The following is an 18,955-nucleotide window of genomic DNA, read 5'->3' as shown; positions in this document are numbered from 1 at the left end:
TATATTTTCATTTTCATTCTCTGTCTCGGTCTCTCTCTCTCTCACACACACACACACACGCTCACCAACACATAAATACAAAAACATGCAGGGCCCTCTTTGGGAAGCTGAGTGTGGGCACAGAAATTGTCTTGGATGAACCCTCGCTATAAGTTCATACTCTGGGAAAGATTTATATTAAGTATATGAGTTTTTAAAAATTAAGTATATGAGATAGTACTACATTGGCTGGGATGAACATTTAAAATGTAGATAACTATCGAATCACTATGTTGTATACTTGAAAACAACTGTGTATCAACTACACTTCAATAAAAAAATTTAAATCTAGTATATAAAATTTTTAAGTGGCTTTTCCATGCCTTTGGAAATACAGTAACAAAACTCCACACTGCTCCACACACACAAAAAAAAAGACAAAAAATGAAAATCATTACCAAGCATTTCAAAGTCTCTGTAGTCCTCAAAGCCATGAAAAATATTATAGGTGTTCTTTTGTGTCAGGAGGCTAAGAGTGGAAAACAATGATTCAATGTGACAGAAGAAAGAAAAACTAGCCAGGCACTGTTGATTATTTCACTGTTAGTATTCTATTTAATCCTCACAGAAACCCTGAAAGATAAGCATTATCAAACTCACATTTGCAAATAAGAAAACTCAACAAAAAAACATGAATAACTTTCCCAAGTTCAGATCGCTATTAGTTGCAGAGCTGTCACACAGACCCAAATCCACAGCTCTTCCCACTATACTCACACACTGCTTCTGCTTGAGGAGAGGGTGGGGAAACAGCTTCCAGTGAGACAGATTCCCATGATGCCAGACCACCAGGCAGTTTCCCAGGGAGGGCAGAAAAAGCCTAAAATGTAGAAAGTATGGGCTGCCACCAAGGCCTGGGGTAAATGCCTAATTGTACTCTGGGAAGTCTGATGGACACTTACTAAATGGAAAGGAAAAGGCATTCCTCGCCTAGTGAGATGATTGTGAGCAAGCCTTCCTTTAAACTTTTCATCCTGAGCACACCCGCTCATAGGAAAGGCAGAAAAAATCTCTTTCAGAAAAATTGTTGGAGAGAAAACTACAAGATAACTTGGTTCTAACATAAATGCCCTCTTCTAGTTCCACTCAAGGACTTACATTAAAAAACAGAATATAGCAAATTGAGCAGTCTACTGAAAATGAGGTATTTGTCAACAACAAAACTAGAGACTAATCAAAATATCAAGGTTCACTGCAATCAGCTGGAATTGTGTCAACTCATTCATTTGTCCAACAAATATGCATTGACTGCCTACTATGAACATTCACTGAGGTGCTGGGGACTTATCAGTAAACCAAGTAAACAAAGATCTCTGCCCTTGTGGAACTGACAGGCTGAGCATGACTGCACAGGGTCCCCTCAAGCTGATCATAATCTGACTAAAAGTCATTTTTTATTAATAAAAAGAAATAAACAATTCCTCCATGGCTTTGCAAATGCTTTGTCTTCTGTCTGGAGTGCCCCCCTCTCCCCTCAGCACTTATCACACAGCAGGCTTGTAATAAATACTGCTGAATGAATGAATGTGTGATATAAAAAATCTTTCTGAACAAAAAGGGGGAAATGTAGCAGCGGTCATCCCTAAACCTAATTTAAATTGGTCTAGACCTGAGCTTTTGTCCTGCAGCAAATCCAACTAAGCCCAAATAAAACCTGAGTCAATTTAATCTCCATTCAGCAAACATAAGAGAAATTAGGTCGACTTGTTCTAAAGTCTACCCCAGGGATTAAGAACTTTTAAAAAACCTAAACTGGTCTTGCCAGGGTTTCTGGCAGCAAGAAAGAAACCTAGTCAAGCCTTCCCAAGGCTCTGGGTCTAAAACTGCCTTATATCTGATCCCAATACCGTGCTATCAAGTATGTAGAAGGAAAGAGACTACAATAGGAACAGGTGACATTACGCCAGTTCAGACTTTGAACAACTTCTAGTGTGGAGATCAAAACAAAAAAATCCGACTTATTTCTCTTTAATTAAAAATCAAACTGAGAGGTAATCAGTGCCATGTCCTGTAGTTAAATTCTTTAATATTCCTTTTCCGTCTAATCTTTATAACAAATTATGAAGTACTACCATCACCATCCTCATTTTATGGCTCCTTAAACTATGACAAGAAGATTTGAGTAAATCCCCAAATCAGACAGGGATATAAGTCGTAAGTGGTAGAGCTGCAATTTGAACCCAGATGACTTGATTCTAGAAACCATGTTCTTAACTAGATTTTGCTAATTAGATATGTTAAGTGTACGAGGGAGGTGGAAGAGGAACTCTTATTAACCACAGAATTTAGGAGGAAGATAGAATAAATTAACTGTTCTGCTTAGCTGATTTTTTACTTTATTGAGAGCCATGAGGAAAATGTTTCATTTCAGTCCTTGCAAAAAATTGTTCCCAAATACTTTTGTCAATTTTCCTTTCATAGTAAGTACAACCTAACAAACTAATCTCTTTCCTGTTCTAGAAGCTAAGTCCATGATTCTGAGTATCAGTGATGATTACTGCTGAGGACAGGAAACTGGGCTAAATATACACTGACTATATAGACCATATTCCAGAAGTGGGCTGTTTTAATAAATCTCTGATACCAGTTTATATTCTTGCCATCTGGCTCTTCTCACAAGCAGACAGTTTAAATTTAAAAAATCTGGTAATTGAGGATTGACCACTGTCTTTGTTGAAGTTTAAGTGTGACATATAAGTGGAAGAAAAAAATATAAAGGTTGATCACTTGAAATTATCCATGTGTCCAAAGTGTGTTTTTTTAGAAACAACTCAGAATTAATCCCACATATTCTGAAAAATAAAATTGTTCATTCAAAGAGTTTTCTTTTCATCAAGTTTCAACCACCTCACTATAATTCTAGTATTTGAACCCTCTCAAAAAGGAATTTTAATTAATTCTATCAGAAGGAAGATTAAATTTCTTAACAAAATCACAGTTGCAGGAGTTTTGTTGTTTGGTTTTGGTTTAGAATTTGGGTTTTTTGTTTTTCACTTAAGGATGACATTGAATTAAATCACCACCAAGAATGCCTAATTTGTACTAGTTTCTGTGTTATGCATTTTAATATACTGTTCTAATTTATAAAACAACTTGCCAAATAGATGTAAGTCCCATTTAAACAATGAGCAAACTAGAATTCAGTTTAAGTAATTTTCCCAAGGTCAAACAATTAGTGAGTGGCATTAGAAATATGATTTCAAAGCCTACAGTCTTCCCATTACATTGTTTTTATTACAAATTATCCATGAAGATATTTAATGACATTGTTAAAATCTAGACAGCAATTCATCTGCATCTATTTTCTTTTCACATAAGACTTTGTGATTGTATAAAATTCTAATGCCTAAGAACACATTAAAAGTACAAAAACTGTCTTTAAATCAAAAAATTTATTAAAAGTTGCCTGCTGGGCAAAGCAAGCTCACAGTGATACCTTCAGTAAATCTTTCTCTTTCTAATGAAAGCCTTTTAGCAGGTAGCCTGTTTTCAATGTAACATAAAGAAGGAAATGCAAAATGTGTTGTGAAATAACACCAAAAGAAGTGCAAAAACTAGAATACAATTTCCTAAAGTTTTTAAAAACAAAGTCTCCTAAGTATTTAAAACATGAAGTCTAGTTCCTGTTTTACAGAGCTTACACTCCACTTTCCAAAGAATCTAGCGAAGTGCTGAACTCAAAGTGTGCTCAAGAATAAGTGCTTAAAGAACCCCAACTAAAAATTAGATGTATGGTAAGACCTCAGTCAGATAGACTCCTATGGAAATTAGGCTTACCTAGCAGTTTTTGAGAAAGCTGAAGACCTACACTTTTAACCATTAAATTTAAATCATTTTTGTTGTAAATCTTTCCAAACTAGATTATACATCTCACGGCCCTTTTGAAAAGAATATTTTGAATGAGACATTTTCTTGATGACTGTAATAGGCATCTGTTTTGGCTGCCTTGTATCAACCCTCCCCTCTTACAATAACACAAGATTTTCCTCCACCCCATTCTCGGGCTATAGAATCCAGACTGCACTAAATTGACCCTCACACACTCCTCCCTTATCCCCCAGTAAAATATGAGAATCTCCCATCCAGATTCATGGTGATGGGTCATACATGGGCTCTGCTTGGATCATAGGCCAATTACAATCAACCCTGGCAAAGCTTAGATTTGCCATTAGCCATCTTTGTCATGCTATAAAGAACACTTATCCAGAAATTAACCCAACAGAGAAGACAGAAAGCAAGAGATAGAGATGACAAATGTCTGAAAATATAAGCAGAACATCTAGATCCAGCAAAACCCAAAACCAGTTTTACCACAGCACTTCTCTATACTGACAGCGAGTAAATTCCCTTTTTCTCTCAAGCCAAACTTTGTTGGGCTTCTGTCACTTAAAACAAAGAGAATCCTGACTAATACAATGATTTAATGTCATCAACATGATCAGCAACTGTTCCCAGCAATAGAATACAAAAAAGTCCTCAGGGCAAACCAAGGTATACAGGACATAAACTAACAGCTTTTCCATGAATAAAGGATTCAAGTTTGAATGCAGGGATTCTGAGAAACCTACTTTGGCTAGTTACTTTTACTTACTTCCCATTTTTAGCTGTGTTGTCTTGATAAAAATTGCTGGATAGCTGAGTTCTACACAGATACTCTTGCCTTAAACAAAATGATATAATAATTTAAAATAACAGCTACACATGTATAAACCTAACAAAACTATGTATGAGAACTGCAAAATTCTGATGAGTGAAATCAAAGAGGTAAATAAAAGGAGATATTCCATGTTCATGGATAGGAAGATTCAATATTGTTAAAAAAGAAGTTTCTTTCCAACTTGATTTATAGACTCAAAGCAGTTGCAATAAAAATACCAGCAAGTTACTTTTTGGATATATTGACAAACTGATTCTAAAGTTTATATGGAGGGGTAAAAGACCCATAATAGCCAATACAATGCAAAGGAGAACAACAAAGTTGGACAGACTGACACTGACTTCCATACTTACTGTAAAGCTACAGTAAGCAACATAGAATGGTATTGATAGAGTAGACAGATGGATCAATGGAAAAGAACAGGGAGCTGAGAAGTAGATCCACATAAACATGCTGAACTGATCTTTGCCAAAGGAGCAAGGCAAGCCAACAGAGCAGAACTAGTCTTTTCAAGAGACAGTGCTGGAACAGCTGGGCATCCCCGGCAAAAAACTGAATCTAGACACAGACCTCAAAATGGATCATGACCTAAATGTAAAACAGAACTATGAAACTCCTGGAAGATAACATAGGAGAAAGCTTAGATGACCTTGGGTATGGCGATGCTTTTTTAAAATAAAACACAACAGACAAAATCCATGAAATAACAATCGATAAGCTGGACTTCATTAAAATGAAAAACCTCTGCTCTGCCAAAGACAATGTCAAGAGAGTGAGAGGATAAGTGAGAGACTTGGGAGAAATATTTGTAAAAGATACATTTGATAAAGGACTGTTATCCAAAATACACAAAGAACTCTTAACAATAAGAAACAACCCAATTTAAAAAACGAGCCAGAGACCTTAACAGACACCTCACTGAAGAAGATACAGAGATGGCAAGTAATCCTATGAAAAGATGTTCAACATCACATGTCATCAGGGAGATTCCAATTAAAACGAGTTACCACTTACACACCTATCAGAAGAGGAAAATTCAGAACACTGACACCACAAATGCTGGCGAGGGTGTCAAGCCACAGGAACTCTCATTCATTGCAGGTGGAAATGCAAAATGGCACAGCCACTTTGGAAGACGGTTTGGCAGTTTGTTTCAAAACTAAACATACACTTGCTCCTTACTATTTACCTGAAGGAGTTGAACACTTATGTCCACACAAACACCTGCACACAGATTTTTTTGGTTTTTGTTTTTATTAAAGTATCATTGATTTACAATCTTATGAAGGTTTCACATGAACAACATTGTGGTTTCAACATTCACCCATATTATCAAGTCCTCACCCCTGTCCCCAATTGCAGTCACTGTCCATCAGCGTAGTAAGATGCTAGAGTCACTACTCATCTTCTACATGCTGTACTGCCTTCCCTGTGACCTACCTGTATTATAATTGTGAATTTGAGCTGCACACACATGTTTATAGCAGCCTTATTCAAAATTATCAAAACTGAAGTGACCAACATGTCCTTCAGCAGGGGAATGGGTGAATAAACTGTGGCATTTCCAGGCAGAAGAATGTGATTCAATGCTAAAAAGAAAATTAGCTATCAGGCCATGAAAAGACTTGGAGGTACCTTAAATGCGTATTATTAAGTGAAAAAAGACAATCTGCAATGCCTCCATACTTTATCATTCCAGCTATGTCACATTTGGGAAAAGGCAAAACTGTGGTGACAGTAAAAATAACAGGGGCTTGGGGATTATTGAGGGATGAATATGTGGAGAAGAGAGGATCTTTAGGGCAGTGAAAATACCCTGATACTATAATGATGAATATATGTCATTTTACATTCGTCCAAACCCAAAGAAAACACCACCAAGAGTGAACCATAATGTAAACAGTACACTTTGAGTGATAATGATGTGTCAGTTTAGGTTCATCAGTGGTAACAAATTTAACACTCTGGTGGGCAATGCTGATAATAGGAGAGACTGGGCATGTGTGTGGCAGGGGCATATGGGAAAACTGGATCTTCCTCTCAACTTTGCTGTGAACCTAAAATTTCTCTTAAAAAATAAAATGTTTCACAGCAGTAGACTCACAGACTCCAAGAAGGGACTAGCAATTACCAAAGGGAGGGGTGAGGAGGGTGAATTGGGAGGGAGGGAGAAGGCTATTGAGGGGTATTATGATTAGTACACATGGTATGTGGAGGGTCATTGGGAAGACAGTGCAGCACAGAAAAGACAAGTAGTGACTCTGTGGCATCTTACTACACTGATGGACAGTGACTGCAATGGGCTGTTGTGGGGACTCAATAATATGAGTGAATGTAGTAACCACTTTGTTTTTCATGTGAAACCTTCATAAGAGTGTATTATCAATGATACCTTAATAAAAAAATACTTTAAAACAAATGGTAAATAACAACAGCTGCATTTATTAAGAACTTTCCATGTTCCATGCACTGTGCATTCCCATTTAATCCTTTCAACTAAATGAAGGAGGCACTATGAAGGCCTCCATTTTATAGCTGAGAAAATAAGACTCTGAAAAGGGCATTTTGAGGGAATAAGAAATAAAAAATAAAAATAAAAACATAAAACTCCCTGCTTACATGGATTTTATGGTTTCGTAGATTAATGAATTCTTAGTCCACTTTGACGGCTAAAGGTTAACACTATGAGCCACAAATATAGCAAGAACCACACTGTCATGAATTACCAAAAATTGTAACTCTCCTATATCGTAATTTATACCCAGATGGCCCCTAAAATCGCACACTTTGGGAACAGGAAGAAATCTGTAATGAGCTTCAAATAACTAAACATTCAGAAAATATATGGTTCACTTTGTTACTTTTTAAGAAAAGCAATTCAAAGTCATTCTACATAACCTATTTGGAGCATCAGCATAGTGTAATAAAAAGCACAAACTTCAAGCAAGGCTATACAATTAAGGTATAATTCAAAATATGATCTCAGTAGAGAAAGGCAACTTAAGAGAGACATACAGTGGGCTTCAAAGACACAAAATGTTTTACTTCTTAAGTTTAGTGGTAAGCACGTGCATTTTCATCTATTCTTTAATCATACACATACATACCTATATAACTTGCATCATAGTTTTCATAAATTTGTTTCAAGAATACAGTCAGTGTACAGTTCTAATCCCAACTCCATCCTTCAGACAAATTGCTTATCTCTAAGCTTTAATCATTCAATACTTATTCAATATGCCAGGTATAGTTCTAGCTGTTAGAATACATAGATACAAGAAAGATGTAATTTCTACCCTCATAGAACCCTATTTTTCTTACGTTTGTAGTTGAGATAATACTTACTTCACTAGACAGTGCGCCAAAGCTTTATTACAACGACGTCTCAAAAGGTTCACCTCAAATTTAAAGAAATAATCATTATAATAATCCTGAGTAAAAATACAAGACACATTACATTTCTCAAAGCTACCCCTGACTTTTAAAAGGAACTACAGTGCTTAAGAAGCGCAGTGAGATGAGCAAGATATTTTCTAACTGGTACGTCAAATACTTAAGAGTCAGGAAAAATTACATAATTTTTAAGTAATCTCTGTCTTTTGGATGATAGGTAACTTTTCCCTACTACACTCCTACAAATCAGGATCTGTACCTTAATACTCCATAAAATGGATTCACTTTCACTGGAAGTCCAAGAGAAGAAAAATAAAGAAAAGCTAAAGTAACCATGCTGACCCATGAAAAAACAAAAACATAAAACCTTGCAAGAAACCCTTATATAGTTCATGAATGAAAATTGTCACTCTCCTGATTTTCTTTACAAGCATGAGTTTTCTTCCCCCACAATTATCTCATTTTTCTAACTACTGCATGTGCAGGTAATTTTAGCCAGTTACTTTGGGGAAGATGCCACAGGAACGAAGTTAAAAGTCCTGATTCTACAAGTTGGTAGTTGCCCGGACTGGGCAAGTAAATTAACCTCTTTGAGCCTCCATTATCTCAAAACAGATCTATCTAAGAAAGCTGTTGACAATTTAACAAAGTAATATTAAGAAAATGAGACACAACATGGATTCAAGAAAAGTTACCTATTTTATTACCATTCTTCAAGTTTGCTGTGATTTATTATCTTACTACTAAAAATAAGATGATAAATTTAGTTAATACCTCTAAGAATATTTTAATCTGAAGTAAAACAACTCTCAGAAAGGCATTATGGCCTCCACTCCAACTCTAAACAGAGTAAATTGTCTTTAAGTTCTAAAAAAATATTTAATAATGTTGAACATCCACTGTGATTAGAGATTTCAGACAACTTTCTTAGAGTCTTTAAGGTGAAAGCTAAAGTTCACAATAACAAATCTGGTTCTCAGTAGGTTAAGTTAACCAAGACTCACTTTTCATCATATGGCTAATAGAGAAATGTGATTTGAGACTTTAAAGTCAGGTGGTTTTTTGGTTTTTGTTTTTTTTTAAGGTTTCTGCGTAACTCCAGGTAACCGAAAAATGCAGCTAACCGAAGCACTATGTCTTAAGCATTCCTTTCACAAATTTCTCAACTTGACTACCCACTTCTTTTTAAAAAGTGGCCATTCCGCTAAAGCATTAAAAATGTTGGGAGGGGAGCTGATACAGGAGGCAGCTGGTCTGCCAAAGAGCCTTGAAAACCTGATGCTGCCACTCTCCCAGCACTAAACGGCTGTCCAAGAAAAATGCCCACAGCAGGCTCAGAGATGCCAGCTGTAATGAGACTCTTGTGTTTGAAACGCATTCCAGAGTTTCAGCATGGCCAGTACTATCTGATCGTGGGACCAGGAAGGCTCATCCCTCTTGCAAGAGCACCCTCTTCTGAGACCTTCAGTCAGACAAGGCTAAACTCAGCTTCAGGAGCTTTCACAACCTGAGATGGCTGTACTCTGGGATCCCTATGTAAAGGTAGTTTCTTAAACCAATATGCAAATTAAAGTACACAAAATGGAATGTGGGGGAAAAAAAGCAAGCATAAAAAAATTAAGAACCAAGTAGGTCAAAGATCCACTCAAAATGTTCCAACTTCTTTTTAAAGAATTAAAATCACATACCTAAATAACAAGTATTATACACAAAGATGTTCACTGGCACTATTTACAACAGAAGAACTCTGGAAACAATCTAAAGATCCAATTATAAGTAAATAAAACTCACAAACATGATGTAATGCTTCAGAGCAATTGAAATGATTTTTACAAAGCTATAGTAATTTCAGGAAAAGCTTAATTATTAATTTGGAGGGAAGCAAAGAAAATACATACTGAGCAGGAGTTTAGGGAAAGAAGTTTGCAAGGAAATAAATATACCAAAACATTAACAGTAGTTATTACTGAGTAATGATTTTTCTCTCCTTCATAATTTTTCAAAAAATTTTAAACTTTATATATCCACAAAAACAAATCAGAAAACAAGCTACTAAAAATTCAAAGATGAAAAGAAAAAACACAACACACAAGGACAATCTGCCAATATGTACTCAAATAAGTTAAGAAAATTTTTAGTTTTTTTTATTTACAATGAGAACATAACATACCATAGTATAAAAAAAATTGTAAGAATGAAATCCCCACAGAAGTTTATAGAACAAAATGTATACTAAATCCTCCAATTAAAGACCCATAAAGTAGTTTCAGTGCTTTCAAACCCACCTTCTCACAGCAGGGAATTAATCCCTCTGAGGGATGCAAACAAACTTCAAAGAGAAGATTATGCCCAGACACTAGTACTGTATGGCATAAGGTTTATGCCTAAATTTGCTTAGATATTTTGTCAGAGATCAGACATAGAGATTCAAGAAACAGAGACTAACCTTAAAGCAGATTCTTTGCAATCACGTAAAATGGCAAAAATAATGCAGTAAACAATATCAGAAAAAGGCAAATACAATTTTATTAAAAAGAAATAAGATTGTCAAAGCAGACAAATGGTAGCTTATATCAAATTTCAAGTGATAGCTTTTCAGTGATAAGAGCAACTAGAAAATCTTACAAATTCCCAAAGAAAGTAAATCAGTTTGTGTACCCAAGTTTTATTTGCACAATGTTTAGCTGTCTCATTCAGTGTCATAGGTCTTGATGCAATGTCTAAGTAGAACTGAGAGATCACATGTACCTTTCACGAATGTCACAGAATGCTCTTCAGAGCACAGAATACATGAGAGTTTACAATACATGTCTACAATAATACAGAGACTCAAAGTAATCACCAGGAAAAATAACTGTCTTTAAAGTCAAGTAATATTTCTTACTGGCCTTTCTAATGTCTGTCATCTCTCCATTATGAGGTAATTTTTTAGATATGATTTAGAAATACTTGATCAAAAAATATTTTTTAAGTAGCAGAGTAGCATTATCTTAGTTTCCCAATTTTCAAAAATTATGGATAAGGAATCAAATTTAGAGTTTAACTTTTCTGGATATTAATCATGTAATAGAAAAGCAAAATCCTTGATAGATTAAGGTCCTAAATGTGAAATGGAAAACTATAAGTTTCTTATTAGAAAGTATAGGAAAATATCTGTAGGGTAGGAAAATGCTGATAAATTCTAGTATATTAAAATCAAGTTTTGATCAAGATACCATAAAGAGAGTGAGAGGCAAACTAATTGCATTGCACACAACCAGGTAATATCCTTGTTATATAAATAATTTCTTATAAGTCAATGAGGAAAAGGTAGAAAACTCAATTTAAAAACGAGCAAGAGACTTGAACAGGCACTCTATAAACAAGTTGTTCAAGAGGCCAATAAGCATATGAAAAGGTGCTCAATCTCATTAGTTACCAGGAAAACAAAATATGTAAAAACAACAAAGACATACTACTACATGACCATCAAGTTGACAAAAATCAACAACTAATTGTGTCAAGGACTGATAAAGTTGTGGATCACTACAGCTACCAAACACTGCTGGAGGGAGTATAGACTAGCATAACTGATTTTGAAAAACAATTTAGCATGACCCAGTAATCAAGTATGGTATCTATCCCATGGAAATGTATGTTTACATGCACCACAATTTATGAATAAGAAAGATCACAGCAGCATTCCCCCTAATAGCCAAAAACAACAATTTTAAGTGTTTTCAACAGTACAATGGATAATTATGATATAATCCTATAGTGTATTACACAACAAAGAAAACAAATGACTACAGTGACACACAATAGGGAGGACCCTTACAAACATCATCTTGAGCAAAAGAGCAGCAAAACTGTACACAGAATAACTCTATTTCTAAAAAATTCATAAGTAGGCACTAATAAATTATATTTTTCAAGGACATAGATTTAGGTGGTAAAACGATAAAAACAAAGAAATGACTATCACAGAAGTCAGTTATTTCTGGAGAAAGGGAGGCAGGCAACTATTGGGTGCTGGCCAAACCCACCTCTAACATTAACAGGGCCTAGGCAAGAGTACAAACAGAAGTCTGCCTACCACATGCATAGATTTATAAAAGATACGAAACAAGCTTACAAACTATTAAATATGTTCAATCCTCTTATTATGACATATAGACCTTTGTAACTGCCTGGAATGTCAGATTCATACTGAGAACTTCTGGATTCCTTAAGAGTTCCATAGGATGTTCCATGGTGATGCCGGGAACACTGACCACTGGCTCACTGCCCTTCACTCCCTTCTCCATCCCACATGGCCAAGGACTTTGCACACTAGCATGCAGTCACCTCCACTAATAAGCCCAAGCTCTATCCAATTCCCCCCTCCAGACAAACAGCCATCCTTGGGCCTAAGGGTACCAGAAGCCTAGTCAACCCTCAGCAGCACAGACCCAAGGGAAGAGACTCACACAGGCAAGAAATTCTGAGATCCTAGGTACTCAAAGCATGGTCTAACATGGAAGGGTTCAGGCTCCAAATGGGCATGTCCAATAGACTGCACAGATTCCTTGCCCCATGGCAGAGTGCCAAAGCAGGGCCCTCTAAAGCACAGGTCCAGGGCAGGGACCTCTTTCATCAGAAATCAGTATTCCACAGAACCAGGCAACATTATATTTCTTAAACTAAATAACAGTAACATAGGTACTCACTTGATAACTATTTGTTAAATAGCACACTTAAGTTTTATGTACTACTATTCACAAATAATAGAACAGACATCATGTGCCTGCTGATATGATACACAATATCACATTTGATATACTCCTGCCAAAAATCCATAACCTGAATCTAATCATGAGGATACAATCAGTTCCAAATCCAGGTACTTTCTACAAAACAAAAAGGCCTAAATTCTTCAAAAAAATAGCATAAAAGGTAAAGAAAGGCTGCAAAACTTCCATACTGGAAGAAAATAAATATATGTGAAGCTAAATGGATTGCATGACCCTGAATTAATTCTGGATCAGAGGGGAAAATGTTATAAAGTACATGATTACAACAACTGATTAAATTTAAATATGGACAACTGACATTATATTAAATTTTAAATTTTATATATTTATATATTTATATATTTTATGTATTTATATATATAATATATATTATATATATTATAAATATATATATATTATTTATATATATTTATATATTAATGTTAAATTTTCCCACTTCAATAACTGTACTAGACTTAGGTAAGAAAATGTCCTTTTTCTTAGGAGATACATTCTGAAGATTTAGGAGTGGAGGGTCACAAAGCCTGCAACTTATTCTCAAACAGTTCAGCAAATATAATATGTATATACATATAGACTAATAAAGCAAATATGGCAAAATATTAACAACTGATGAAGCTAAGGAAAGGGCATATGCACTTGACTATTCTTATAATTTTTCTTTTTTTTTCTTTTTTTTATTAAGGTATCACTGATATACACTCTTATGAAGGTTTCACATGAAAAACAAAGTGGTTACTACAATCACCCATATTATCGAGTCCCCCCCAGACCCCACTGCAGTCACTGTCCATAAGGGTAGTAAGATGCCACAGAGTCACTATTTGTCTTCTCTGCGCTACACTGTCTTCCCCATGATCCCCCCTCTAACACCATGTGTACTAATCATAATACCCCTCAATACCCTTCCTTCTCTCTCCCTCTCCACCTGCTCTCCCACCCCTCCCCTTTGATAAATGCTAGTCCCTTCCTGGAGTTTGTGAGTCTGCTGTTGTTTTGTTCCTTCAGTTTTGCTTTGTTGTTATACTCCACAAATGAGGGAAATCATTTGGTATTTGTCTTTCTCTACCTGACTTATTTCACTGAGCATGATACCCTCTAGCTCCATCCATGTTGTTGCAAATGGTAGGATTTGTTTTCTTCTTATGGCTGAATAATATTCCATTGTGCATATGTACCACATCTTCTTTATCCATTCATGTACTAATGGACACTTAGGTTGCTTCCATATCTTGGCTATCTTATTATTTATCTTTTAAAATATTTTCAAAATAAAAATTTTTTTAAATATACAAAATGGCTAAACAGGAAAGGCATTGTTATAGGAAAGGAATTAGATGACTGGCATAAAGACTTGTCATTCTGTTCACTCTTCCACCTCATTTAGACTTTTCAAATTTTGTTCATACTCCCAAAAAGATTCATTTTTGCTTTGGAGAGAAAACTCCTAGAACACTGAAAGGAGAAACAATAAGCAACAGTAAAAATAAGAAAAAATTTTGTCCTTAGACTTATCTGTCAATCACAGCCATCATCAAATGGTTACTCTGTGAAGTCTGCCCACAGAGGTGCTGCATGTACAAACCTGGTAACAGATACTTCCCTTCCCAATCCAATGGTTTGCACAATAAGAGGCATAACTGAACCTAGATGTTAACCTTCTCCTTCTAGAGTGACCATAAATTTATAACATTTTTTTACAGCCTTCATTAGATAATACAGAAAGTGGAACACACACAGTTATCTCACCTATGCTATTAAAAGAAAGTCATTTATTTTAACAAATACTGATGATGTTGTGCAAAGCCCTGAGATGACAATGGAGAGATGTGTATAATATGGTCACTATCCTCAAGAAGGTAACTTAGTTTGAGTGAAGAGGACTTGAACCAAAAATCCTAACTACTCCAAACAGTAGCTGTATGATCTTGATAAGTTATTTGACCTCTCTGAGATTCCATTTTCTTATAGGTACAATGGAGATGTCATCCAACTATTTTTAAGGGTTGAATTGTAAGGATTAACTATGTATGTCAAGCATGTCAGATAACAGATACTCAATAAAAGGTAGCTATGTTTATAAGCATTACAATCTAATTAAAATAATGAAACAGAAAATATGTCAAAGGTTGTAAAGACAATTAAGGGAAAACTACATTGGAATCTTGATAACTCCAAACTTCTGATCCAAGTAAATTCACTTTCCCTAAACATCAGATAATATATGCAACTGTTTGTGTACATGGACCAAGAGTTGCTCCCCACCATACCTTTGACAAATGCATCACTCTCTTAGGCACCAAGAAAAAGAACATTAGGTCATAAGGTTATTTTTTTTTCTCACTAACCAAGAAGGATTTTTGAGTCAAGAAGTGATACACTTAGCACAAGATACTCTATACTTATCTAAGACCCTATTGTCCAGGAATACATGTCCAAATCTGTCTAAAAGCTAAAGCCAGAGAAGGTTTTCTTCAATTAATTTCTAACTTTTCACCAGCAGACATAAAATTTACTAAATTAAATCCATTTCAAACACCTCCTTCCAGTTTAGTGGCAGAGAGTTAGTTCCCTTTGTATTATTTTGTAACCTAATTCTAAGCCTTCATCATTACCAAGGTGACACTATTTCACACTAAATAGTTGACATCCAGGCATCTGTGAAAGATACAAACCAAAACTCAATGATTACAATGAACAAAGCCATCAGCCAAGCCTGTTATGGCAGTGACTCTTAATTTGAATTGTTCACTATGCTTATACTCCATTCCTTAGGATGACTTGGGCACAAATAAAAGGGAAAGACATTTAACCATACTTAAAGATAAAGAACAGTTTAGAATATTCACATAATTATACCATGTGCATGGCTATCTCATACAATAAACAAATACTCCATATCATACTTAAACATGCTAATACCTGAAAGAGTGCCACCTGTCCTACGATAGGCAACTTCAACATACACTTCAAACGTGGTCTCCGGGTTTTGCCTACAAAAGAAACAGATCATGATTACTGACAAGGATTGAGGCAGCATGGTATTTAGAATATGCAGGCTGTGGTATAAGGCAGACCTTAATTAAAGTCATCAGCTCCACAACCTAGCAACTATGGAACTTTGGACAAATTACTCAACTTTCTGAGCCATACCTCCCTAACCTATAAAATGAAAACATCTAACCAGAATTATTGAGAAACTTTAAACACAAAAAAATTATCTAGGTACAATGTGTGGCACATAAATGATGTTACAGATGTCTTACTTTCTTCCAGTTTACACTAGCCATACGTAGAATTTTGAGGAAACTCAAACCAAGGCAACACTAGCAAAAAGTAGCCTTCTCCCTCATATTTCAGAATAAAACACTCATATGAAGAAGTTAACTTTCTTATATACAGATTTTAAAGACTGAAATGAGAAAGAGTATCTTGCCTCACTGGCTACTGAATGCTATTCTAAAAGTAAGATACTGTTCGCACATAGGGGGCTTCACCTGTACTGGCAATGGCAAGTATAGAAATGTTCATTGTTCTATCCTTTTACCTTTTCATGTCATAAATATTTCATAGTAAACTTTAAAAAGATCACAGCACTAACAGAATATTAACAGTTGTTAATTTTGAGTGATGAGAACATCAGGCGATACTATCTTTGTATTTTCTTTCTCTTTAATTCTAAACTACATCAAACAGATATTATTTCCAGACTGAATGAAAATCATTTAGCAGAAAAAAATGTTATACTTTGAAATGTCTCTAAATTCTATTTTAAACCTGACAACAAAACTCAAAGAAGAAACTTTGAATTGCCTTATCATATCTAAGGGTTCATATTAATCAAATATATACCTTAAATTTGCCTAGTAGATTCCACTTTTTAAAATAGCTATCTGATTTCTTCCTCATTATAATCCAATGAGGTAGGTGGATCAGACATTACTCTCATCATACAAATGAGGAAAGTGAGTCAAAGAGCTTCTAAGTGACTTGTCAGTGGTTCCACAGCTAGTTAGAAATGCAGCCAGAACCAGAATTCATACCTCCTGGCACTCAAATTCTGTGTTTCATTGATTCTTAGATAACTTTTTCTCCCCAAATTTTTCACATCGCTTATAATTTATTCCATCTTACAATTCTAAATGGCAGCATTTTTTTTCTTAGTAATACATGTAATAATAATAGTGCATTGTATAAGTAATAGCATCTTAGATTCAATAAAATATGGTAATACTCCCCCAACTTCCTTAGGGGGAGAAAGAAAAACGTGTTTTGTCAATCAGTAATCTACTTCTCTTGTGAAGGATCATTTACTTACTAGGGAGCAATCTGGCCTGTTCTTTTAAACAAGTACTTACAGTGAGAGAAGTAGGTTGCTCTAAAACTCAAGGTATTTAAATATACCTTATCAAATATAACTTAAAAAGCAGGCACTTAAATCAGAGTATCTTACTTTAAAAACTGAAACAAAGCAAACTGAAGTTTTAACAGAACTGTAAAAAATTCCTTGTGCTTTTTTTCTCTACAAGAGGGTACAAAAAGGTCTACAAGGTCAGCATCGTTTGGCCACCAAACATTTGTTCAAGATATCGTATGGAAACACCCCATTTCATTCAAATGACTTCAAAACAGAGGGATTGATGAAAGGAAGGAATGTTCTAAGGTCATCTGAAAAGCACTAGGGAGGATTCCCTCTAAATCCTAAAAATATCTTTCTTAAACCTATTTTGGCAATGGCTGAATTTCATTTCAGAATTTTATCCCTCTGGATTAAGGTAAAAGCTTTCAAAATGTATTCTGTGGGACCATAAGAATCCATGGAGGTTCTCCAGAGCTTCTGCACATTTACTCAAATTTCCATTTTTAAGTTTATTTTCCGCCATTTAGAAATTGAAAAAAACATAAACATATAAATGTGTTACATACCAAATTTTTAAACACTGGAACTCCAACACATTAGCCACTAAATGAAGGTGTTTTTGTACAGATCTGCCATGTAAGTGAAAATGCCCTAATGTCATTTGACATTTGACTCGGTGTCTCTGCTTCTTCTACCTGCTTTCTCCCTTGAACACATTTCAACCGGGCTTCTGAACTCACCACACCACTGAAACAACTTGTGATCAACAATGACCTCCACATTGCTAAAATGTGCTAAACTGGTCAATTCTCAATGCTCATCTTATCCAGCCTCTCCGTAGCATTTGACACAGTTGATCAATTTGCCCTCCTTGAAACACTTCTTCACTGGCCTTCCAGGCCACACCACTCTATTCATACTCTTCCTACCTTACTGGCTGCTCCTTTGCTAATTCCTTCTCATGTAAACTCTCCTACCTTTGAACTTAATCCTGGACCTCTATCCCTGTCTACATTCATTACTTAGATGATCTCATTCAGTTTCATGGATTACCATGCAAATTGCGACAAGCCCCAAAGTCATATTTCTAGCCAAACTTGTCTGATGCCAGATTCCCTTACCCAACTATCTACTCAACATCCCCACTTGGATACTTAAGCATTTCTGACTTAATAAATGGTGCTTTTCTCCTCAAACCTGCATGTCCTGAATTCCACCAGTTTTTTAGTTACTCAAACCAAAAAAAGTGGTATCATCCTTGACTCTTCTGTTTTATAAGCCACAATCATTTACATGCCACATTCAATCAGTGAGTTATGTTGATCTGATCATCAAAATATATGCAGAGTCAAGAGATTCAAGATGCCAGCATGAGAGGTGGGACAGAGAACTCCTCCCAAAACGACAAATAGTATGAAAATATAGCTAATTAATATAACTAACCCCAAAACAGCAACAGGAAAGAAGGCTGAACCAGACTGCACATAGACCTCAAGAACAGAGCAGACCTCACGAAACAGGGTAATGTACCAAAGCCTTGATCCGGCAGGACCCAAGCCCTTCCCCCACCCAGCTCACCAGGGGGAGGAAGAGAAACGAAGCAGGGAGCGGGTGGAAGCCTGGGACTGCTGAATACCAGGTCCTGGAGATTTGCTTTGTGAGCAGAAACCTACACTGTGTGGTGCTCTGGAGGTTGGGGAGCTCGGACAGGCGGAGTGCCTGAAAGACTAACAT

General features: G+C 35.7%; 1 protein-coding gene across 12 annotated transcripts in view; it reads right to left on the bottom strand.

Moving 5' to 3' along the window:
- Positions 1-18,955, bottom strand: part of DENND1A (DENN domain containing 1A) — a 538,445-nt gene that overhangs the window by 437,699 nt on the left and 81,791 nt on the right. For 11 of the 12 annotated variants that reach the window (XM_073224730.1, XM_073224762.1, XM_073224757.1 and 8 more), the window contains exon 2: positions 15,784-15,854. In XM_073224730.1, coding sequence (XP_073080831.1) covers positions 15,784-15,825 — 42 coding nt within the window. In that variant the 5' untranslated portion in view covers positions 15,826-15,854. Of the gene's footprint in view, positions 1-15,783; positions 15,890-18,955 lie in introns of those variants that run through there. The other variant, XM_073224776.1, reaches the window with a different exon arrangement.

This window comes from Manis javanica, chromosome 2 (assembly GCF_040802235.1).
Source record: "Manis javanica isolate MJ-LG chromosome 2, MJ_LKY, whole genome shotgun sequence".
Classification (NCBI taxonomy): domain Eukaryota; kingdom Metazoa; phylum Chordata; class Mammalia; order Pholidota; family Manidae; genus Manis; species Manis javanica.
The sequence above is the reverse complement of the archived record's forward strand: the minus strand, read 5'-3'. Positions and strand labels throughout refer to the sequence as shown.